Raw genomic sequence first — 24,422 nt, 5'->3', positions numbered from 1 at the left:
CCGGCCCAGGCGAGGACCCAGCTCCACTCCTCGCCAGTCTCGGGCTGGGGGCACCCGTCGAGGCTTCGCGACGCCACCCCCGCCCCGGTCACTCACCTGCAGAGAACTGGCCTTGGGCCGACCCCAGGAAAGGCCAAGGCGAGAGGAGCAAGAGCGCCACAAGCGCGGGCAGCGCCGCCGCCGCCGCCGTTTCCATGTCGAGTTTGGGAGAAGTTTCAGGCAGCTTTGCAAAAGCGGTGCTGGGGGCAATCGCGGCGAAACCCACGCCTGAGGTGCACGCCGGGCGGCCTCACGGGCTGCCGGCGGGAGTCCCCGGCCGCCCGCCCGCACTTTTTCCTCCTTCGCGGTCGCCAAACTACCTCGGGGGCAAGAGAGTCGCCCGCGTCGCCCGCCGGCCGCGGCGGCTGCTCTCCATGCTCCGCCGAGGCTGCTCCTGTTAGTCAAGAGTTACTTTGCACGGGGAGGGACGGGGGCGGAGCCGGGGGTGACGTCGCCCCGCGGGCTCCAGGCGCTTCTGAGGAATGCGGGCTCGGGCTCGGCGCCGCCGCCGCCGCCGCCTCCTGCCGGAGAGACGCGCGCCAGCCCCGGCCGCGCGCCCCGCGCCGCCTTTGTTCGCGGTGCGGACCCCGCCGCCCGCGGCCGCTCGGGGGCAGCGGGCGGGAAAGAGGATCCGGCGCCGCTCGCTGCCCTGTTCCAGAAATCGGAGTTTGCGAGGCGAGTAGGGTAAGCAGGGTGGCCGGACCCGCAAGGGCGAGCGCGGAGCACAGCCGCCGCCGGAGGAGAGGCGTCCTGGGAGCTGGGTCCCCCGAGGTGCAGGTCCCCAGAGCGGTTGTCGGTGGGAAGAAAGGGGGAGTGTCGAAGCGCCCTAAGGAAACACTCCCCTGCCTGCCTTGTTGGAGCAATAAGGAATCAGACACCTCAACCCCGTAGGAAACGCATTGTTCCTTACGCTTGTCATGCGTAAAACTTGAACCCAAATAAACGTTTGGTAACTTTCCAGTGTGAACAGCTGGCGTGACTCCTGTCTGGTTTATTTGTCGTTCGGCGAAGAGTTGAATTGACTCTGTGCTTCACTGACTTTGCTTGTTGTTCTGAAACCTGGCCTCTTTCCGCTCCTTCGCTCACCTAGGCATTGCATCGGCCCTAATGATCCTTTCGGTTTGCTTAGGGCTGGTGGAGTAGACGAGGGTTTTGGTTTTGGTTTTGGTTTTCACAGCTAGCAGCTATTTAAAACATCCTTATTTAACAAAGGGACACCGACAGTGAAGACAGCCACGAATGATTCATCGGGAGCTCTGTTATGACAGGGGAGGGCTCTACAGTTGGCCACTTCCGTGGCAGCTTGGAGTGGTTTCACCATATGCCACGCCAACTTGCGCCTATGGTAAGACTGCACAGGGCATACTTTATTCGTTTTGTGAATAACAGCACAAAAAGTGTGGTGGCAGTGAAATAGACACATGACTTTTATTCCGAATTGTAATGTCATTGGTTCAGTTCCTAAAGCAATAGTCTGTGGATTGACATCTGTCAGTTATTCAGACATCTTCTCTTTAGCCTTTGTAAAATCAAGACAATGTGAAATTCAGTTAAATGTAACAGTCACATAATTGACCACGCTCCCTATTCCTTCCATAAAATATCTGCTCTCAGTGGCCAGGCTTAGCACAGAAGCTGGAAATATAAAGGAAAGTGCACACACATCTTATGAACAAATACACACGCACACACACACACACTGCCAAGAAAGAAAAGACTTTTTTAATTGAATAACAATAGAAGCTTGATTAAACAGAATTTGAAGTCTCAGACTTTGCCCATTAATTCACTGACAAGCCCAACACTTGTCAACTCAATTCAGCATACTTCAGTTCATCCTTCCTTAGGGAGCAATGTCGTTTTTTGGTTGTTGTTGTTAACTCACTAACCTATAACTTCTAGCACACCATCACCATTGCTATTTCGTTTTTTTTTTTTAATTTTCTTTTTAAATTTTATTTAAGTCATACATGTTTCATGTATTTGATATATATATATAGATTTAAGAACATAGTGTCACTTCTGCCCCCTACCCTCCCTGCCACCCACACTGGATTACAGGTTCAAAAAAACTTAAGGACATATTTTTTTCTTTGTAAGAACTTTTCAGAACTTTGTAAAATTTAGCAGCATTTTGGCCCAGTAAGAACAAACAAAACCCCACCATTTACATACCAATCCATGGGTTATTCCATTATTGTAGAAAGGTAAAGAGAGTTCATGACTTGGTGATTTGTTTGTCTAAACACACAGACAAAATGCCTCTTTACAGTGCTGGGAAAAAGTGCACACAATTCTCATCTCACCCATTCTTTGGGCTAACTAATAGAAGATTTAATTCACCTTCTGTGTTAGAATGTGTTAGGTATGGTCTACAATGTTGCATTGAGACATTGAAATATAAAATATCTTACTGAATTTGCCAGCAATCCTATGATGTTGTACCATTATTATTCACATTTCACAAATGAATAAACAAGATTAGAAATTAAGTGGTTGGTCCGGTAGCACATATTTGAGTGAGACAAGGGGAAAAGCAAACAAAGGAGGAGGGACATTTCTTAAAGGAATCAGCAAACCAACAAGATGTTTTCTTACAGATAACAAAGAAATGCAATGAACTTTTTGACAAGTAAACCAGTCCTTTTGATTTCAGAGACTGTAACTAGTGCTGGCCAGTGCGAATTGAAATCATTCGAGACCAGGTATGTCTTCCGCATAGCTAAATGTTGACAAGTATTAGAAACTTATTTGATCTTTGTTTGAAAGAATGAATATATCAATCCACCAACAAATTACAAATGTGGCCTAACTTTCAGAAAAATAAACTGACAACTTACATTTAGAAATCCCTAAAATGTTCATATACTCTATTGGCTATTCTAAAGAAATAATCTAAAATGTGAAGAATGTTATGTGCACTTATTTACCATTTACAAAAGAGAAAAGTAGAAATGATCGATTCATGAGCATTATATTGTGGAATATCTCTAAATCACTAGAAATGAAGATTATGAAAAAAAAACAAGTTATTATATGAAAGCATGCTTATGATAAAGTGATTTTAAAAAGACAATACAGAGGCCAGCACCGCGGCTCACTAGGCAAATCCTCCGCCTTGCAGCGCCGGCACACCTGGTTCTAGTCCCAGTAAACCGGGTTCTAGTCCCAGTCAGGGCGCCGGAATCTGTCCCGGTTGCCCCTCTTTCAGGCCAGCTCTCTGCTGTGGCCAGGGAGTGCAGTGGAGGATGGCCCAAGTGCTTGGGCCCTGCACCCCATGGGAGACCAGGAGAAGTACCTGGCTCCTGCCATCGGAACAGCGCGGTGCGCCGGCCACAGCAGCCATTGGAGGGTGAACCAACGGCAAAGGAAGACCTTTCTCTCTGTCCCTCTCTCTCTCACTGTCCACTCTGCCTGTCAAAAAAAAAAAAAAAAAAAAAAGACAATACAGAGTTTCCACTTAAGAAGATCAAAACTTCCAGACAAGGATGGTGATAATGAGTTGTACAACATGGTAAATGTATTTAATGCCACCAAACCACACTACTAAAAATGGCTAAAAAGTGGGGCCAGTGACATAGCAGAGCAGGTTAAGCCACAACCTGCAGTGCTGGCATCCCATATGGCCGCTTATTCATGTCCCGGCGGCTCCACTTCTGACCCAGCTCCCTGCTAGCGTACCTGGGGAGGCAGCGGAGAATGCCCAGGTGCTTGGGCCCCTGCACCCATGTGGGAGACCAAGAAGAAGCACCTGGCTCCTGGCTTGGGTCTGGCCCAGCTCCAGCGGTTGCAGCCATCTGAGAGTAAAAAAAGCAGATAGAAGATTCTCTCTCTCTCTCTCTCTCTAATTCTGCCTTCCAAGTAAAATTAGTATTTTTTAAAAAGGTTACAAAGGTGAAGTATATCTTACAACCATAAAGAAATCAGAAGACAGAAGTTAACAACCAAGAAAAAAAGTCAAAAATAAAAACCACCCAAAAACAATATTAATTGGCAGTAGATGTAGAGTAACAGCGTTTCATAGCTGCCCTTCTCTAATTTCCTGCAGTCTTTGGTAAATGGTTATAGTATATCGTTGAAAAGAGCATGTATTGTGGTGCAGCAGGTTGAGCCCTGCCTGGGACACCGGCATTACATGGCAGTCCTGGTTTGCTCTCTACTAATGCACTTAGGAAGTCAGAGATGATGGCTCAAGAGCTTGGGTCCCTGACACCCATGTGAGAGGCCCAGATGGAGTCCCTGACTCCTGGCTTCAACATGCCCACCCTGGGCACTGCAGACATTTGAGGGGTAAACTAGTAGGTGGAGGATCTCTCTTCTCTCCCCTCTCCCCTCCCTCCCCTCCCCTCTCCACACACACACACACACCTTTCAAATACATAAATAAATCTATTTTAAAAATCAAATAAGCTTACAGAACTTTGAATTGACCAAAGTCAAACAGGTTTCTTCACATTGGGATTTTTCCATGATTCCCAATATGGTATTGGGCACTATGAATCAGTTTTGGGAGAGACAGGGAATAAAACAGTGTTTTTCCACGTTTTAGAATGTGTAACTCTTTAATGGAGAACGGCTCAGGTTTAAAGTTCTAGTGAAACCTTTTATATCTAAACTTCCTTCCTATGAAAATGAATTTCATATGCTTTTCAGAGAATTAAAGGAAATACAGACTTAATTATAGGTAGACTTTTTTATAAGTATAGATATGAAAGGGCCTGGATGATGGTAGTTGCTGAGTAAATGTCATTTTCCTTCTCTTAATCACTGAAGGATTATGCACAAACCTGTAGCCAGCAGAAACAAGGTTTTATTTATCCGGTGACAGAGCATGAGTTTACACACAGCATGTATTTATAAGCAATTAGAAAATATTCTCGGCTGCTTAATAGGAACTAATTGGTTATATCACGCTTTTCAATTTGTAAAGCCTATTCGTCCGCATGATCTCAATCTATCCTCCTTCCAACTCCATGAAGTAAGCAAATCAGGTAATAGTCATGTGAGGAAAGCCACAGCTTAGGGTGATTAAAATTCTTGCCCAGGGTTACGCAGCTGGTAAATAGCAAGGCTGTATCTCAGACCTGGGTCTTCTGATTCTACATTTCATTTTCCATTTTCCTCTCCAATCCTTGTGTACTTAATTCTTGACTCTAAAGGCATTCATTCGATAGAGGTGTCAAAATCCTCAATGACAGCTCATCAAGCAAAGCCTCCTGGTCTGGTAAGTGGAAATAAGCTTCTATTTTCTCTTTGTACGAAGAAAAACAAGCAAACTAAAAGTGTTTGCTTACAGTCCATTTTTTACATGGGTATATATGTTTTCAATAGAATCCCTGGAGAATAGGGGGACAGGAATTTCTGGCAATAAAACCCTTGGGTAGAGCAGAGACTTTGGGGGTGGAGGTGGGGGGAGTCTAAGTTATGTCCTGAAAGCGTTGTTATGGATGGACTTCTAAAAGCAAAGTTCAACCGCTTCCTCCTGTTGTGCTGTCACCTGGCCACTTGGTGCTTTGATCTGGACACAAAAGTATCCAGGAACAAGGGGACAGATTGCATATCAAGGTCTCCAAGGAAATTTTCCTCCCTACATGTTCTTAGGCAGTGTTGGATCAGATGAGGGAAGGTATACTGATTTCAAAACCAGAATTATTTTGTGAGTCCCTTGAACCTTTAAAAATATCCATAACTGGGGATTAGTTCAGAAACACTAGTCAAGAAAATGCATGCTCCAAAGGTTTTATCAAGGGAAGCAAAAAAAAATGTGAGCAGCTTGAGAGCTCCGTGTTGCCAATTTGGAAGAGCAATTTGCCTACAGCTGGATATAATTAACAAGCATGGGTCAGAAAGGAAGCCAATCAGAAAAGCGGGAATTGGATTGAGGTAGAGAGATGGGACAGGGGCAGTCACTGCCAGGGCGGATACATCCTCACTTGAGAGCCTCTCCCCATTTTCGAAAAGCCTGGTCTGATGATGCTAGTCAAAGATGAAACTCAGAGGGAAACAAAAATGCTTGGTTTTCACAGTAACCTAGTATGTGGCTGACAAATTATCTTTCCCGGCACAGTCTATGATGCCTTATTCTATCTTTATACTAGTGAATATGTTTCATGCCCTCAAAAATGTACTTTACTTTTTTGTGGCTCACTATAGAGGAAAAATGTAAAGGACACTAGCTACATGGTATCCCATTGAATCCTGATTGAATTATTTTGGTGTGCATGCATACATTATTCCGAGATTCTTTGTATATAATATTTTACTCAAAACTAGAAAAAAAGGATCACTTAAAACTTATTAACTACATCAGGCATTCATTAATACATTTTTGCAGGGTCAAGAGCTAATATGCAAAATTGCAGCCCAATGAGAATTAACACAGCTAAATAAGGCAATGATTATGCTCTTCCACCCTCCCACATGCTGCTGAAGGGGCTGGCGGCTGGCTCCACATATGGAACCCTGTGGACCTTGCCCTCGTTTTTCTCTGCTTATTGTGGTCTTGGACAGAATGAAGAAGTCTGAACACAAAATGTGGGGCTTCCAAAGAACTGGAGATTTTTCTAATCCTGTAAATGTTCTCCAATAAATTCCTCCCTTAACACTGTTGGTGCTGCCACAGCATTCATAACCAGGGGAAGTCTGACAAGAAAATGAACCACTGAAACCTACACACAAGCATAGGGGCTCATTTCCAGCCTGAAGTCCTCTTTACCCAAAGCAAAGAATTCATTTTGTCATTTGCAAGTATTTATTAAGTGTACAACACAGTGCTCGTTACTCTATGGGGGATACAGGAGAAACAGTAGTTTGCATTTGAGTTTAACAGGCAAGAAAAAAAAAAAGAAGAGACAACAAACAAGTTGAGAGACGAGGAAGGAAATGAAATAAAGAAATATATCTATTATGTGTGTATGTATATGGGGGTAAATCATTGTTTGGAGCTTGACCTTTTAACTTGAACAGCCTTTTGCAGATGTCGCGGGCTCTTGATAATTGACCAAAGGGTGTCTCCCATTGACTGTGGTACTTTTCCGGGGAATGAGTTCTTATTTTACTGATATATTTCTCAAATCACCTGAGAAAGCTTGTTGGGCAATGTACACCATACATAACAGGTTTCCCATGACATCAGTTCCTATTCTTTTAAAGCTTCACAAGTGTCTAAATTCATTAATCCCAGGGAAGAATTCATAAAGAGATAGCCACAAGAGCACAGTGGAGCATTAAAATCACATGCAATTTCTTTGGGGCCATATTGAAATAGTCAATTAACTTTTTCACTTGTTGACAACAACAGCTGATAGAAACTAATGGTCCACTGATCCCTGCAGAAAGTCAAAGAACAACAATGCAAACAGTCTGGGGAAACAATCAGAGGCTGCCTAGGTCAGAACCTACTGTTGCTTATTTCTGTGTGATACAAAAAAAAAAAAAACACATGACATTACACTCATGTATTAATACTGGTTAATTAAAAAAACATTTCACATGGTGTTGTAGGCAGACTAATAATTCCCCCCCGCCCCAGTTAAAAAAATACACACACACACAAAAAGGAAAACACACAACCCCATGACCCAATTCCTACAAACTATGAATCTGTACTGACCTTGTAGAACAAAGGAATTTTGCAGATGTGATTAAAGATCTTGCAATGGCAATATTATGCTGGGCTTATCTCTGTGGATTCAAGAATATCTTCAAGGGTCCCTCTAAGTACTAGGCAGTAGAGTTAGAATTAGAGAAGCAACATGTAAGGATAGAAGCAGAGGTCATACAGGAGAGAAAATAAGACACTATTGGCTGAAAATAGAGAAACGGTTCAGGAGTCAAAAGGCAAGTGGCTCTTGAAGCTGGGCAAGTCAAGAGAACAGATGAACCCCTAGTGCCTCGGCACAGAATACAGCACTGCTGCTGACTCCTTGATTGCTGTCCACTGCAACCCTTTTCAGACCTGTGACATCCAGAACTGAAAGATAATATATTTGTGTCATTTTCAACAGCAAGTTTATTGTAACTTGTTACAACAGCACTAGGAAGCTGGTGAACACATGCATCAGCTCATTAGATCCTTTCAATCGTATATCCATTTCACAGGAAGAAAACTGATGCTCAAATAGGTTAAGCAGTTTGTTTAAACGGCAGGCTAAAATGCAAATCCATTCTGACTTAGGGGTCAGCCCCCTTAAGAAATACACTGTTTGAAAACACTATCTTAGAATGGCTATATATATATATATATATAGGATAACAACACATAGGTAGATTGCAATAGGAAATTAATGAAGTTTTATTGAACATATTTATAATTTTCTCTGGATTCACAATAAATACAATTATTTACATACTGCTACAACTCCTTTGCTATAAATGCTACCAATCATATAGTCTGGTACCATATTTAGTCAGAAGAATACATACACTGGGAGATAACTTTTGACATTAGTTGTCTTAGACTAACCATCATATATATTTCATATATTTCCCATGGCTAGCATTATTATTTATTCTGTAGATTGTATATCATTGAAAAGCTATGTTCTGTAATGCACATAGTCCATATAATCTGATTCACTTGTTTCCATCTATAGTTTTTTTTTTTTAACTTTTATTTAATGAATATAAATTTCCAAAGTACGACTTATGGATTACAATGGCTTCCCCCCCATACCGTCCTTCCCACCCACAACCCTCCCCTTTCCCACTCCCTCTCCCCTTCCATTCACATCAAGATTCATTTTCGATTATCTTAATATACAGAAGATCAGCTTAGTATACATTAAGTATGGATTTCAACAGTTTGCTCCCACACAGAAACATAAAGTGAAAAATAATAGATGATTTTTTTAAATGATGATGAAATCAGAGCAGACCTATTGTCATGTTTAATCCCAGTGAGAGTCAAGTTGGGAATTGATAATTTCTTTTTTTTTTTTTTTTTTTTTTTACAGAGGATCAGTTTAGTATGCATTAAGTAAGGATTTCAACAGTTTGCACCCCAATAGAAACACAAAGTGAAATATATTGTTTGAGTACTCGTTATAGCATTAAATCTCAATGTACAGCACATTAAGGATAGAGATCCTACATGAGGAGTAAGTGCACAGTGACTCCTGTTGTTCTTTACCAACTGACACTCCTGTCTATGGCATCAGTAATCTCCCTATGCTCCAGTCATGAGTTTCCAAGGCTATAGAAGCCCTCTGAGTTCTCTGACTCTTATCTTGTTTAGACAAGGTCATAGTCAAAGTGGAGGTTCTCTCCTCCCTTCAGAGAAAGGTACCTCCTTCTTTGATGACCTGTTCTTTCCACTGGGATCTCACTCGCAGAGATCTTTTGCCAGAGTGTCTTGGCTTTCCATGCCTGAAATACTCTCATGAGCTTTTCAGCCAGCTCCGAATGCCTTTAGGGCTGATTCTGAGGCCAGAGTGCTATTTAGGACATCTGCCATTCTATGAGTCTGCTGAGTATCTCACTTCCCATGTTGGATCACTCTCCCCTTTATTTACTCCATCGGTCAGCGTTAGCAGGTACTAGACTTGTCTATGTGCTCCCTTTGACTCCCAGTCCCTCCACCATGACCAACTGTGAACTGAAATTGATCACCTGGAACAGTGAGATGGCATTGGTACATGCCACCTCGATGGGATTGAATTGGAATCCCTTGGTATGCTTCCAACTCCACCACTTGGGGCAAGTCAGCCTGGAGGCCGGCGCCGCGGCTCACTAGGCTAATCCTCCACCTTGCGGCGCCGGCACACCCGGTTCTAGTCCCGGTCGGGGCGCCGGATTCTGTCCCGGTTGCCCCTCTTCCAGGCCAGCTCTCTGCTGTGGCCCGGGAGTGCAGTGGAGGATGGCCCAAGTGCTTGGGCCCTGCACCCCATGGGAGTGGCCGCAGCGGCCATTCGAAGGTGAACCAATGGCAAAAGAAGACCTTTCTCTCTGTCTCTCTCTCACTGTCCACTCTGCCTGTAAAAAAAAAAAAAAAAAAAGAACCTCTATAGTTTTTTTTTAAAAGATTTATTTTGTTCATTTGAAAGACAGAGTTACTAAGTGAGGTAGAGAGAGAGAGAGAGAGAGAGAGAGAGAGGTCTTCCATCAGATATTTCACTTCCCAGATTGCTGCAATGGCCAGAGCTGCACCTATCCGAAGCCAGGAGCTTCTTCCAGGTCTCCCATGCAGTTGCAGGGGCCCAAGGACTTGGGCCATCTTCTACTGCTTTCCCAGGCCACAGCAGAGAGCTGGATCTGAAGAGGAGCAGCTGGGACTAGGATTGGTGCCCATTTGGGATGCCAGCACTTGAGGTGTCAGCTTTACCCGCTATGCCACATTGACAGCCCTTAATACACATTTTCTGTGAACCTTTTGAAGACCCCTTGGATGCATGGACTTAAAAAAATCTTTCATTAAAATGAATCCCTTTAGTTACATTTTCCAAAAACTTCTAAAAATGCCTTTGTGTTGTTCATTATTGCAACTTTGTTGGTTACTCCCACATGGTTATTCACTTATTTGTAGTAGAGAAACAAACAATGAATGAACAGTTCCTAAAACCAAGTGGTATATAGTATATAGTGTATAGTCTGTAGTACATAGTATATATATATGGTATATATATATATATATATAGTATGTAGTATATTGTATATATAGTATATAACATATAGTATATAGTATATAATCTGGCAGGAGAAGATGTAAAATTCTAAGGTAGTGGAAGAACAATCCCCAAAAAGAAGGTTTAGGGATAACAAAACAGAGAAAGAAAAACTTAATACCTATGGACATTTGAATGCTTAGAAGTGACATCCTGAGGCAACACACTGAAGACCATCTCCTCCTTTATTTTATTTCCAATGCTTTTCTTATTTATAGCTTTAGCACTGATCAAGAATGCAGTCTTACCAGTTTATTTCTTTTTTCATTCTTACTGCTGTCTGATCAATTTTCTTTTGTGGATAGTAAACTGGTATTGATCATAATCCAGAAAGACAAATTCTGAATGCCATAATCTCAAATATTGAAATCTCAAAGTATCAAAATACCTAAAATCCAACTCCCTTATAATTGCCTGGGAAAAGCAACAGAAGATGGCCCAAGTGCTTGGGCACTGCCACCCACGTAGGAGACCCAGATGAAGCTCCTGGATCCTGGCTTCAGCCTAGCTTAGCCCTGGCCATTGTGGCCATCTGGGGAGTGAACCAACAGATGATAGATCTCTCTGTCTCTCTCTTTGTAACTCTATCAAATTAATTAATTATTAATTAATCAATAATTAATTAATAATTTACGTAAAAAGCCAAACTCAGGGAAGACATTGGTTAAGTGATACAGCAACAACAAAAACTTCAGTTTAAGAATGTGCCAGGAAGAGGCCTTTGGCCTAGTGCCTAAGAATCTGCATCCCACACTGGAGTGCTTGGGTTCCATTCCCTGAGCTGGCACTTGATTCCACCTTCCTGCCCAGGAACACCTTAGGTGGCAGCAATTATGGCTCAGGTAGCTGGATCCTCCCACCAGTGTGGGATCCCTGGATTGTGTTCCCAATAGTGGATGTTTGGGGAGTGAACTGGTGGACGGAAGCACTCTCTCTGAATTTCTGTGTGTCTCTCACTGTCTCTCAAATAAATAAACAAATAAATACATTTTAGAAGTCTTATTTTTCTGTATTGGCATCCCTTCCATATGATGAAATTCTGTGAGCTTTTAATGAAGTTACCTGAGGAAGCCAGGACGTTACTGACTGGTTTGAAACATTACATACACTGAAGAGAGGACAATAATGCTGCTGTTGGCTTGCCAGGATCTATTCTGCCGAACTTGTAGTGTGTATGTAAGTACATCCAGAACAGATTCCCACAAACCTAAAACAACATGGAAACAAGGCACAGAAGATGGAAATACTTAATAACAAATGCTCATGGCTATGTATATTAAATCATAGGATCATTTCAAACAGAGCAATACCAAAGCAGAAAATGAATGTGAACATTTTCCCTGAGAGTCATGTCCTACAAAAAGAGAAAATGTGGGCCACTGCCCTATGATCGCCCATAATCTATCCCTATAACACACCTCTTCATATGCTAAATTATCATTTTATTTTTTCCTTCTTTCTTTTCATATTTTTATTACTACTTAAAATTGTCAGCATTATTTTTTTGCAACTCACTTTGCTGTTTATTTCATCTTTACATCTTTTTTTAAAAGATTTTTATTTATTTATTTGAGAGGCTGAGTTACAGATAGAGAGAGGGAGAGACAGAGAAAGGTTTTTCATCCACTGGTTCACTCCCTAAATGGCTTAGCCAATCTGAAGCCAGGAGTCAGGATCCAGGAGCTTCTTTCTGGTCTCCCACATGGGAACAGGGGCCCACGAACTTGGGCCATCTTCCACTGCTTTTCCAGGCACATTAACAGGGAGCTGGATCAGAAGTGCAGCCGTCAGGATCTGAACCGGCACCCATGTGGGATGCCAATATCACATCACAGCACCTACCCTCACGTTTCACTTCTCAACCTATTTCTTTATGACTACAGTTCATCTACTCACCACTGTTATGCCCATGGACAAACAGTATATTTGAGTACCTATGTTTCCCAAAATATGTATAACATTCCCTGTTTTGCTGTCTAAAGTGGCCTATGTACTCTTTATGTTTCTCAAATAAGTCTCATTTTAAAAAATGTAAATATATTTTAAAGAATTTTTAAAATTATTTTTTTCCAGAATTATATTTCATGATTTTGATCTTCAGGGAATTTATACTTCAGGACTTTTGATCTTTTGGCATTTCAACACTCAGGATTGTACACTTGGAGTTGTCCCTAATAGGATTATGGTCCCAAACCATAACAAACAGCTGGTAACATCAGTTATTTACACCCAGAGAGACTCATTGTGTGGTACTCAGAACTCAGTCCCTACCAGAACGATGGGAACTGTGAGCCTAAACTCAAGGCACCGTGAGTAAAGTGCGAGTGCACATTGAATTTAGGATGGCTCAAGTCACCTCCAGCCTCAGTATCCGAGGTTCACCCTTCCTAGATAGCTTCCAGGGGGGAAAAGCTAGGTTCAGACCTCTCTTTCATTGGTACAATGCCTTAGTGTACAAATCACGGTCAGGGTGATGGCCCTCGGATCCAATCAGCAGTCACGCTTCCTGCATTCATGGTGTTTTCACTAAGGTATCTCTCCTGCCAACCTTCCTTATACAACCTTTCTTCCGTCATCATTTGGTCATTATTCACTGTGTGTCTCATAAATGCCAGGTATTCTTCTAGGGATTGTTTAGCAGGCACTAAGTGAAATGGCAGTGGTGTGCTTTCTACATTACCAAGGCTATTGGCTAACATGTAATCTAAGATACTCACCTCGAGATCATAGGCTTCTGTTAGCTTTTACATGTCTATCTCCTCTGTGTGGCATTCTGCAGTTATCTCTAAGTGTTGGTGAAATAAAGAGATTAGGATGATATACTAGCCCTACAGATTCCCACCAGAATTGTGAAGAAGAATAAATCTTGGTGTAGAATCTGTAAGTCATCACAAATGGCCCATATTTGAAGAGATTAAGTAAGAGATAGAAGTGTTTTTAAGTTCCTGCAAACTTCCCCTGCATTAAAACACAATTATATGATTCAGATGCAGAAGTGTTATTTCTCAAAGAAGAAGGATGACACTTATGTTGGTAAGTGACAAGGCCTGTCCCAATGCTATTTTGTCCTGTAGTAATACGGCTGCTAATCACTTTACTAAAAAACCCATGGGGCAGATTAATTATTTAACAGTGTAATAAAGTGAAAAGTTGGTCCTACCTACTTCAGTAAATTGAAACATCAGACTCTGAAAAACTCTTACAGAAATGTGAGTGAATTGAAACCAGGTTTTGAAAATGATTTAACATCATCATCGTCTTTTTCTTCTCCTTAAACCGTATCTCCATTTTCCCTCTTCCAACTCACCTGAATAACGAGGCTTCCTCACACGTCCGTCCACTTCATACTAACCCAAGCCATCCTAACGCGGCAATTTCTGAATCTTTTCTCCTTCTTCTCCCTCCCTTCCTATACATAACGGTCTGTATTGCACATGGAGGAGTACAGAGAAATGACACGGAGTGACATAGCTCCAAGAGAATAAGTTACCATCTCATGGTGAATGTAGGGGCCAAGGAGAATGACAAATGAAAGCAGAACGCAGAATAAAGCAAAACTGAAAGCCACAATTGAGGTACAAACAACCTGCTGTGCAAACACAGATGAAGAGGCAATTAATTTCTGTCATTTTCTAGTAGGGGAGGGTGACAAATATCTTCACTCTGCTTATTCCCCTTCCATCTGTTTCTCTCACTTCTAATGGGGACAATTTGGGATCTGGGTTGTCAGTTTCTGCTACTAAAATGTGAAGCTGGAGGATGAAATTTATTCTGATGCCAACCACTGAAGATGCTGAATTTAGCTGATTGCAGTTGAAGAGCAGTTTAGTGACCAAATCTCCATAAAGAAACAGGTCTTCTAGGTCCCTGTTGCCACTTTCTGGATGATGACTCGCATTACTGTTTGCTTCCAGCTGTATTTTCTCATTCTCCCTCTCCTCTCTGACTCCCCAATCTCTTCCCAGGATTTCCTAGTGTTTTATTTTTGCTTCCTCATTAGTGCAATGTACCAGGCTCCTCTGACTTCCTTACACTTCAAGTTTCCAGGAGTCTGTGTACCAGGATGATCTGGCTGCCTACGTATTACAAAATGAGATGCACTCCCTGGAGTCACTTTATCCAAAATGCCACCCCTGTATGTGTCTTATCAGACATCCAAAGGTCACTGTGAGGGCAGAGGAGAAAGTCTCTCAGTCTTTTATCACTTGGCTAAAATTATTTCATCATATCTCATTTCTTTAAACATCCATCAGAGATGAACTACCCAGGAAGTCACACACATTCCACTATCCGTTAAATTGTTACAAAAATGAATGACCTCCACTTAGATGTAGGCTCAAAGGAAAGAAATACAATTGCAATTTTGGGAGTGATAGCTTTGTGGAAGAACAACCAACACAGCTTAGAGCCTTGGGTAAAGGCTTCTGAGATAGAACCAGAGATTTGAGATAAATCTTGAAGTTTATGTTTGAGTTAGCCAGAGCTACAGAAGGAGGAAAATAATGCAATTCTGAACACTCTGTGATGGGAAGGATTGGAATGAAGGCTGGGACAGAGACGTCAAGTGCCGGCAATGGAATGAAGACAGTATCGGTAGATGGGAGAGAAGAGGTAGATGCAATATTTGGGAGAAAATGCCCAACATGAGAAAGAGATATAGGCGAATTATAAAACAGTCTGCAACAATTTAAACTTAAAATGGAGAGCTCATTTAAAGAGGTAAAGAAATAAAGCAGTTAGGATGAGGTTAATGGGATAAGTTGAAAGGAATTAGGACATGAATAATGGAACAGACCGTGCAGGAATCATCAACAATCCTTTTAATCAATTCTTCTCCCAGTCTCCTAGGGCTTGCTTCTCCCAGTCCCTCCGGTCTTTGTTATTTGCTACACATAAACATATGGCAAAACACAGGAGTCCTGGTTCTATCATTAACTCACTGCCTGCAAGTACCCTAAACACCCGGGGATCCAATTTTTCTTATTCTTCCAGAAACTGTGGTAAAAAAGTGATCCTTAAGATTTCTTTTAGTTCTAAAGACTCTGATTATTTTTATGTCTTAGAATAATTATGCTGTGTATAGCACTGTCTACAGAGACACAGTCTCCTCCTACCAAGGAGCATTACCAGAATTTTGGCTTTAAGATTTCAGGAGTGTATTATTTTAAATTTTAAAAATAACTTTTTCTCTCATTACAAAAATAATACATGTTTATTACAGGAAAAAGCAGGCAGAAGAAAAATGTAAAACATCACAATTCTTCCTAAAGCATTACCACAGGAAATACTTAGCATACAAAATTACTAAGGAAAGTAATATTTCTATTTAAAAAAAGATTTATTTATTTATTTGAAAGGCAGAATCAGAGAGAGAGAGAGGGAGAAGGAGAGGGAGAAGGGGAGAGAGAGAGAAAGAGAGAGAGAGAGAGAGAGAGAGAAACAAGCTCTTCCATCCACTGTTTCACTTCCCAGATGGCTACAATTGCCAGGACAGGGACAGGCCGGTTACAGAAGCTTCATTTGGGACTCCCATGTGGGTAGTAGGAACCCAAGCACTTGGGCCATCTTCCATTGCTTTTCCAGGTGCATTAGCAAGGAGCTGGATCAGAAGTGGAACAGCTGGGACTTGAACTGGTATCCAATGGAATGCTGGCATTGCAGGTGGTGGCTCTACCCACTGAAAATTAATGTTTCTTAATGATTATATTGTTTATGGTAAATTATTCTCCACTAGATAAAGCTGGTTTACTTGTTTCTCCTAAAGCCAAGAGATTTTCACACAAATAACTACTGAGCAATTCAGAGTCCAAACAATACTCACAGATTTTATTCTCCCTACAAAGTCAATCAACATACATTAAGTACAATCTAATACAATTACAAGGCAATATAATATCCTCCCTGTGACTTCAGATTGATGTTTCCTTAAAGTATTGTGAAAGAACACACCAAACATTAAGAGGACAGGTGATGTATGGTGCATAGCCCAGTCACTGTACAGGACACATTCTATATGCCAACAGTAAACCTCTTAACACTACTGCAGAGCAGGTATTTTGATCCCATTTTTTTGTTTTATTTTTTGTTTTTAAAGATTTATTTTATTAATTTGAAAGGCAGAGTTACAGGGAAAGAGATAGAGAGATAGAGATCTTCTATCTGCAGGTTCACTCCTCAAATGGCTGTAGCCAGCAGCTTCTTCTGAGTCTCCCATGTGGGTGCAGGGGCCTAAGGACTTGAGCCATCTTCCTCTGCCTTCCCAGGCACATTAACAGGGAGCTGGATCATAAGTGGAGCCAGTCAGTACTCAAACTGGTGTCCATATAGGATGCCAGTGTCACAGACGGTGGCTTAACTCTTATGCCACAATTCCGGCCCCTGATACCATTTTATAGATAAAATTTCAGAGGCTTGGAGGGATTCATGGACTTTATAACAGCTACTTTGCTAATATAGATCTTAGCCAAAATTTAAATCCTTAATTGCCTGGTGACAAACTTGATATTCTTACCACTATACCAACATTCACCAAACTGTTTTCTATATAAGTAGTATCCAACAACATAATGGTCCATTGGGGGGAAAAAAAAAAGCTTCATTGTCAAGTACTTTGGGAAACATCATACTGCAGGAGAGAAACATGTTCAACTCAGTCTAGTGCTTAGTTCTTTGATCTTACTTAGTGAAATCTATGTAAAAAAGAACTCCTTTTTTGAGAAGCACATGTTAACTTACACAGGTTATTATATTCTCTTTTTTTCCCTAGAAGATGAGGCATTGAAAATCTTCTCCAAATCCCATCAAGAATGCAGAAACAATGGAAAACACAGAATCATTTGAATATCTAGATCTTTTCCAGATTTCCTTCCATGGTTTGAACTTGGCGTTCCTAGAGGAACATACTATCTATTTTTACCTTCCAACTCTATTACAAATTCTGAGCTAGAATGAAGTCTCTAAAACTTTTCCATGGAGATTTTTTCCCCCAACTGAGTGGGACTCAGTTTCCCTGTCCATAAGATGGGCATAATTATCCTAGCACATAATTAATAATCATAATGGGAGAAAGGTAAGAGATGGTGGGAGGACCTGAACTGATTTAAACTGCAAGATAAAACAGAGATGTAGCTTTTACACAATAAGGAGTCACCAAACTGTTTTATAGCAGGCTAGTTTTAAACTAATTAGCTTGATGATAGTGTATAGCAGGAATTACGAAAGGTTGTTATATCCTTTATTGTAATTTGGGGAGGCTAGCACTGTACCAAGCTGCCTTTCTGTAGTCCAATGTGGCTTACAGCCACTGGCTAGTAGGTCACAGTGTACTGTGAAGCTCTAAACGTCCATCTCAAGGATTTAGTTCATTGAATGAAATCTTAAATTTTCAAGCTTAATTTGAAAAGGAAACTTCTGGCAGCAGAGGTCTTGAACTTTGACAAAGTGGAGATGGGCATTTTTTAGCTGTCTCTAAAAGTAGAAAAAGTACTTGCTTCGAAGAGGAAACTGGAAGTGAATACATTTTTGAATAACAAGATTTGTCAGTCTTAAAGAGCTGGAGGAGAAAGAATCACTTTTGGTGTTTGGGCATGACACCAATGTGACTTTTTTAAAAACATTTATTTATTTATTTGAAAGAGTTAAACAGAGACAGAAGGAGAGGCAGAGACAGAGAGAGAGAGAGAGAAGTCCTCCATATGCTGGTTTACTCCCCAACTAGTCGCAACGGCCAGAGCTGAGCCAATCCGAAGCCAGGAGCCAGGAGCTTCTTTTGGGTCTCCCATGTGGGTGCAGGGGCCCAACGATTTGGGCCATCTTCTGCTGTTTTCCCAGGCCATAAAAGAGAGCTGGATCGGAAGTGGAGCTGCTGGGTCTTGAACCAACACCCATATGGGATGTCGGCACTGCAGACAGCAGCTTTACCCTCTACGCCACAGCACTGGCCCCATACAAATGTGACTTTCAGGCATACCACCCTAGTGATGGAAGGGAGCAATACTAAGTAAGGAAACCAAGAACTATTTATTGAGGAACGTTCTTCTGTATTTACTAGAAAAATTCATTGATTTTATTTATTTTTGCCTGAATGGCAGAGAGACAAGGAGAGATGGAGATACATAGTCGGAAAAAAAAAAAAAAAAAAAAAAAAGAAAAGAAAAGAAAAGATCTTCCACTAGCTGGTTCACTCGTCACATTCCTGTAACAGCCAGAGTTGTGCCAGATCAAAGCCAAGAGGCTAGAACTTAATCCAGCTCTCCCGGTGAGTGGCAGGAATCCAAGTAGTTGAACCATTAACTGGGTGCATATTAGCAGGAAGCTACAGTAGCTATCAGAGCCGGGATGAGAAACCAGGGCCACTAATGAGGAATGCAGGTTACCAAGTGGCATTTTCACCACTGCACCAAACCTGCCCTATAGATAGAGTACAATTTAAATAGCCACTGCCTACTGGAAACATCTTATAATTCAGAGAATCCTTGAATATCAGAACACAAAACAACTCAAGTAAAAGCAGAAACCTACTTATTGTTAAACCAGATTGTTGGAGTTTAATCTATGGGCCTCTGGCATTGGATGTCTTTCAAAACTCTCAGAGGGCCCTAACAATCTCCTGATATGATGATAAGCTATTTAGAAAACCTATAAATAAAGATACTGTTTAAAACTCAGTCTCTTTTCTCTTCACTTTGCCCGGAGTCTTATTTTGGTCTTGGAGTAGTATTGGACTGTTTTTGATAGTTAATTAAGTAAATGAGTTGGGATGCAATTAGATGTGACTGGTACAGTAGTTTTCAACTGGGTGTGAATTTGCCACTCCCAGGTGATGTTTGGCAATATCTAGACATTTTTTGGGTGTCACAGCTGGGGCAGGGTCTTGAGATGCTGCTGGCATGTAAGGTAAGGGGCAGAGAACAGGGAGGCTGCCAAACATCCTGAAACTCACAGAATGAATGCACCTGCAATAAATTTTTTTCCAGCCCAAAATGTCAGTAGTGGCAAGAGTTGAGAAATCTCAGTTGAGTGGAATGCATTGTTGTGGTTTTCAGACACTTACACGTATACTTAACTAATTCCTGGCTGTGTGGGTGTAGAAATGGCTTCCAGGAATACTCTGTGCTGACTTGCCCAGTGTCAGGATTTCAGGATTTGAAGATAGAAGGCCAGAGATCATATTACTATATGGACTTGCTCCACAGTGACTGATGCTTGATGGATATAGATGGCAGAAGAGAAAGATTTGAAATAAGCCAGAGCTGGTGTGAGATCATTTGTCCAAATACTGGACACATAAAATTAAAGGGAAGATGACTATACCACATTGGAGTCTTCTGTCAGGAACATCATAATGCAACACACACAATCGTAAATGCCTATAATTTTTTTCTTTTTGATGAGAATTGTCCAAAATGGACTTTATAGAACTCCTGTGATTGTAGGATACAAACCTGCTACAGTTCTAAGAACACTATGAATCTATGTTTGCTATACTCTCTTTATATATATTTACTTTCACAAATAAGACAAAACATGATATTTGTCATTCCAGGTCTGGTTTATTTTGAATGCTTATTTATTTATTTAAAATGGCCTCATGTTCAACATGAAAGGCTGTCTAGCTATTTTTTAAAAAAAGATTTATTTATTTATTTGAAAGAGTTACACAGAGAGAGAAGGATAGGCAGAGAGAGAGAGAGAGAGAGTGAGCGAGAAAGGTCTTCCATCCACTGGTTCATTCCCCAACTGACCAAAATGGCTGGAGCTGGGCCAGTCCAAAGCCAGGAGTCAGGAGCTGGGTTTCCCACACAGGTGCAGGAGGCCAAGGACTTGGGCTATCTTCTGCTGCTTTCCCAGGCCATAGCAGAGAGCTGGATCTCAAACTGGTGCCCATTTGGGATGCTGGCACTGCGGGCCACACCACAGTGTCAGCCCTTTGAATGTTTATTTTTAATGTCAGTTGCTTTATGCATCCCCACACATAGGAGAGTCTTGTGAAGATGACAAAATGTTTTACTAAACTTTAAAACAAGTTTTGACCAAATATGCCTGAAGAGAAACTGAATTATCTGTCCATTCTAAATGCAGAGAATTTAGGAGTTGTACTATTAAAGAGGTGATCAAAGGTATGCCACCAAAATTGTGAGGAAAAAGTCTTATAAAAATATGTCAGATAATTAATTAAAGTGGTATATTTTTCTTGAATTTTGTGATATTTTTACTTGTATAGTTTTCTGTTTTTTTATCGTTTGAAATATTGACTTACAAAGCTAATTTTGAGTTTGTAGTTTTAGTTTATTTTTCTGTAAAAGGGTCAGCAAAGTTGGATAACCTTCAAGTCCCATAGAATCAGTTTCCTCTATATACACATTTTATTTTTCAGTAAAATACTGAATGGATATGTCATTTCTTTCCTTAAAAACAATGTTTTTACTTCCTGATCAGGACTCATTTCATAAAGCAGCCCCACTAAGAAGTCCATTCCCTACTCCCTCCCCTCTGTCTTTCTAGGATGAAAATATTCTCTTCCATTTCCTTTACTTAATGGAAAATGAAGATACAAGGGAAAAAAAATCCTATTACCTCTGTGAAACCTGCTGCCCTAAAGTCACAAACACAATTTATAGATTCTATCCATGCTTGCGTTCCTTGCCATGCCAATAAAATTTATTGAAATTGAAATTGGATTTAAAATGCTTAAACCAAAAGAACCAGTCTAGGGGTCGAGAAAAATTACATATGTAGGCTGTGTCCAAGTAAGACTATTGTTCTAGCTCTAGCCACACTATAATGCAAATTAGCAGGAAGTAGTACTATTTTTTTTTTTAATTTTATTTAAGGTATACAAGTTTAATGCATTTCATGTATACAGATTTGGGAACACAGTGATATTTCTCTCCCTACTCTCCCCCTGCCCATGCACCCACTCTTCTTCCTCCTTGCTTTCCTATTCATTCTCATAATTTTTACAAGATCTACTTTCAGTTTATTGTATATTCATAGAATTAACCCTATACCATGTAAAGAGTTGAACAAATAGTACGAAGGAAAAAATACATTGTTCCTCAACAGGAGAGACAAGGACTATAAACAATCATTGAAGCTCAGATGTCAATTTCACTCCCATACATTACATTTTTTTGTACTCTCTTAGTTACTACAGATTGGGGAAAACATGATATTTGTTTCATTGGGACTAGCTTATTTCACTAAGTATAATGGTTACCAGCTGCATCCGTTTTGTTGCAAGAAACAGGATTTCATTCTTTTTTATGGCTCAGTAATATTCCATGATGTATGTATATGATATTTTCTTTATTCATTCATCCATTTACAGGCATCTTGGGCTGATCCCATATCTTAGCTATTGTGAATTGAACAGCAATAAACATGGGGGTACAGATAAGTCTTTCATATGCTGATTTCATTTCTCTTGGGTAAAATGCCAGGAGCAGGATTGCTGGGTCATATGGTATATCTATTTTCAGCTTTCTGAGGTATCTCATACTTTTTCCTTAATGTCTGTACTAGTTTACATTTCCACCAACAGTGATTTAGGGTACCTTTTTGCCCCACATTCTTGCTGGCATTTATTATTTGTTGATTTCTGTTTGAGAGCCATTCTAAAAGGAGTGAGGTAAAACCTCATTGTGGTTTTGATTTGCAATTCCCTGATGGCTAATGATCGTGAGTAGTAGTATTTTTAAAGTAGTTTATTTGTAAGGCCAATCTAATCATATCAACATCAAAGATAATTTTTATTTTTATTTAATATTTTGTGATCTAAGACTTGTCATTTCCTATTGAAACAGTTGTTTAAGAAAAAGAGAACTTTTTGCCGTAAGGCTCAATGTTCCAGGGCTTTAAGATTTTGAGGGAAAATGACAAAAAATATCTCCAGTAAGGCTAAAATTACTAGTCAGGATGAACATTATAAAAATGTAAGTAAAAATGAATTTAAAAGTGATATGAGTACATAGATTGGTTGAAACATAAAATCCCACAGAGAAGTATTTGTGGATTGCTGCAGGAAATCTACATTAAAGTACATTATTTCATGCAGAGAGAATCTTACTGAAATTATAAAGCACTCCTATGGTAAAAAGAAAGAACAACCCACAGCTTTACAGCAGCAGTCAGGGTAACAGTACACATCTCAAAATAAAACCCTCACACTTGCAGACGGAGAACTCCTGCTAATCAAGTGTCTCAAAACATCTGGGTGCCTTTGATGCTAACCAAACTTTCTGGGCAAAGAAATAGAAATTTAGATTGCAACTGGACAGTGCCTGTGAAGCCCTTCTGATGCTATTCATTCTCTGAATGCCCCAGACTTAGAGTAAGACCCAGAGATGATGGCTGGCAACAGCTCTAGATTGCAAATCAGGGAACTTGTGAAGCTAAATGTAATTAGTAGCCTGGACTAGTGGGAAGAATCATAGCTCAAATGAAGCCCTTGAGCTCTGGATTCCACTCCCAGTGGTGTAGCTCTGGGGTAATCAGATAGACTTGTTGCCAAAAACTTTTAGGGAGTATACATACAATTTGAGCTCTTGGTTGGAAGGTTAGTTAAGAATTCTACCAATCACCTGCCAGTAAGGAAAATATTTAGATGACTCTTCAGATGTAATCTTTTACACAACAAGGAAAATAGGATGTAGTCTGATAAAGGACAACAAACCTTTCATGACCTACTGGACACATTTCTTAAGTTTATTTGCAAACCATATCATAGTAGCTATCTAAGGGAATAGTGATGAAGATTAAACAACAATGATATACATAAAATAACTGCACATGGAGTCTGGAACAGATGTTGTTATTAATAATTATATTTTAATTGTTACCATAGCCATTTTGTTTCTTGGTATTGATGAGCATTGTGAAATTTGAGGGAGAGGCTGTTAACATAATGAAGAGAAAAATTTAGTCATAGGTAATTCACAGAATAACATCATATACATCATTTACTCAGGAGCGGGAGTAGGCCACCACACTCTCAGAATATCTACCTGCATAAGTAGCAAAATGCTTTATGCACTCAGAATTTTCTCTCTTTGTACCAAAAAAAGCTCAAGCTGATCTGAAAAAGAAATCCAGTTTTTGAAAATTATTTCATTTGAAAACCACGCTGAAATTAATTCAAAGTAAAAATCTTATTGAAAAGTAGGTGACTATTTTAATTTAATGCAGGAAACTTGGGTTAAGTGTCATACACAAAAATATATCACACATTATTTACAAGAATGAAATATATTTAGATTTCTTTATTTTAATGAGAAGTTTTAGGTGAAATAGAAGTTAGTTAGTCCTAAGTCTCAGTATGTCAAGTTTTTGGTTTTTTTAAAGATTCACTTATTTGAAAGGCGGAACTACAGAGAAGGAAGATGTATGTGTGTAATGGAAAGAGAGAGAGAGGATGAGAGAAAGAGAGAGAGAGACAGCGAGTGAGCTAGCTTTCATTTTCTGGTTCATTCTCCAAATGGCTGCAAAGGTCAGATCTGAGCCAGTTCCTGGCCAGGCCAAATCCAGGAGCCAGGAACTCCATCGGAGTCTCCCACAGGAGTGTCAGAAGCGCAAGTTCTTGGCCCATCTTCTCCTGCTTTTCCAGGTGCATTAGTAGGGAGCTGGATCAGAAGCAGAGCAGCCAGGGCTGGAACCATTGAGAGCTATGGCTTAACCCGCTGAGGTACAATACAGGTCCTACTCTTCCAAGCTTTTAGTAGAGGA

General features: G+C 40.6%; 1 protein-coding gene across 17 annotated transcripts in view; it reads right to left on the bottom strand.

Moving 5' to 3' along the window:
* PTPRK (protein tyrosine phosphatase receptor type K) overlaps positions 1 to 907 on the bottom strand; it is a 604,334-nt gene extending 603,427 nt beyond the window's left edge. For all 17 annotated transcript variants that reach the window (XM_089332697.1, XM_089332699.1, XM_089332700.1 and 14 more), the window contains exon 1: positions 97 to 907. In XM_089332697.1, coding sequence (XP_089188823.1) covers positions 97 to 196 — 100 coding nt within the window. In that variant the 5' untranslated portion in view covers positions 197 to 907. The remainder of the gene's footprint in view (positions 1 to 96) is intronic.
* Between the last annotated feature and the right edge of the window lie 23,515 nt (positions 908 to 24,422).

This window comes from Oryctolagus cuniculus, chromosome 5 (genome assembly GCF_051225735.1).
Source record: "Oryctolagus cuniculus isolate XC-2025 breed Fujian yellow rabbit chromosome 5, ASM5122573v1, whole genome shotgun sequence".
Taxonomy (NCBI): domain Eukaryota; kingdom Metazoa; phylum Chordata; class Mammalia; order Lagomorpha; family Leporidae; genus Oryctolagus; species Oryctolagus cuniculus.
The sequence above is the reverse complement of the archived record's forward strand: the minus strand, read 5'-3'. Positions and strand labels throughout refer to the sequence as shown.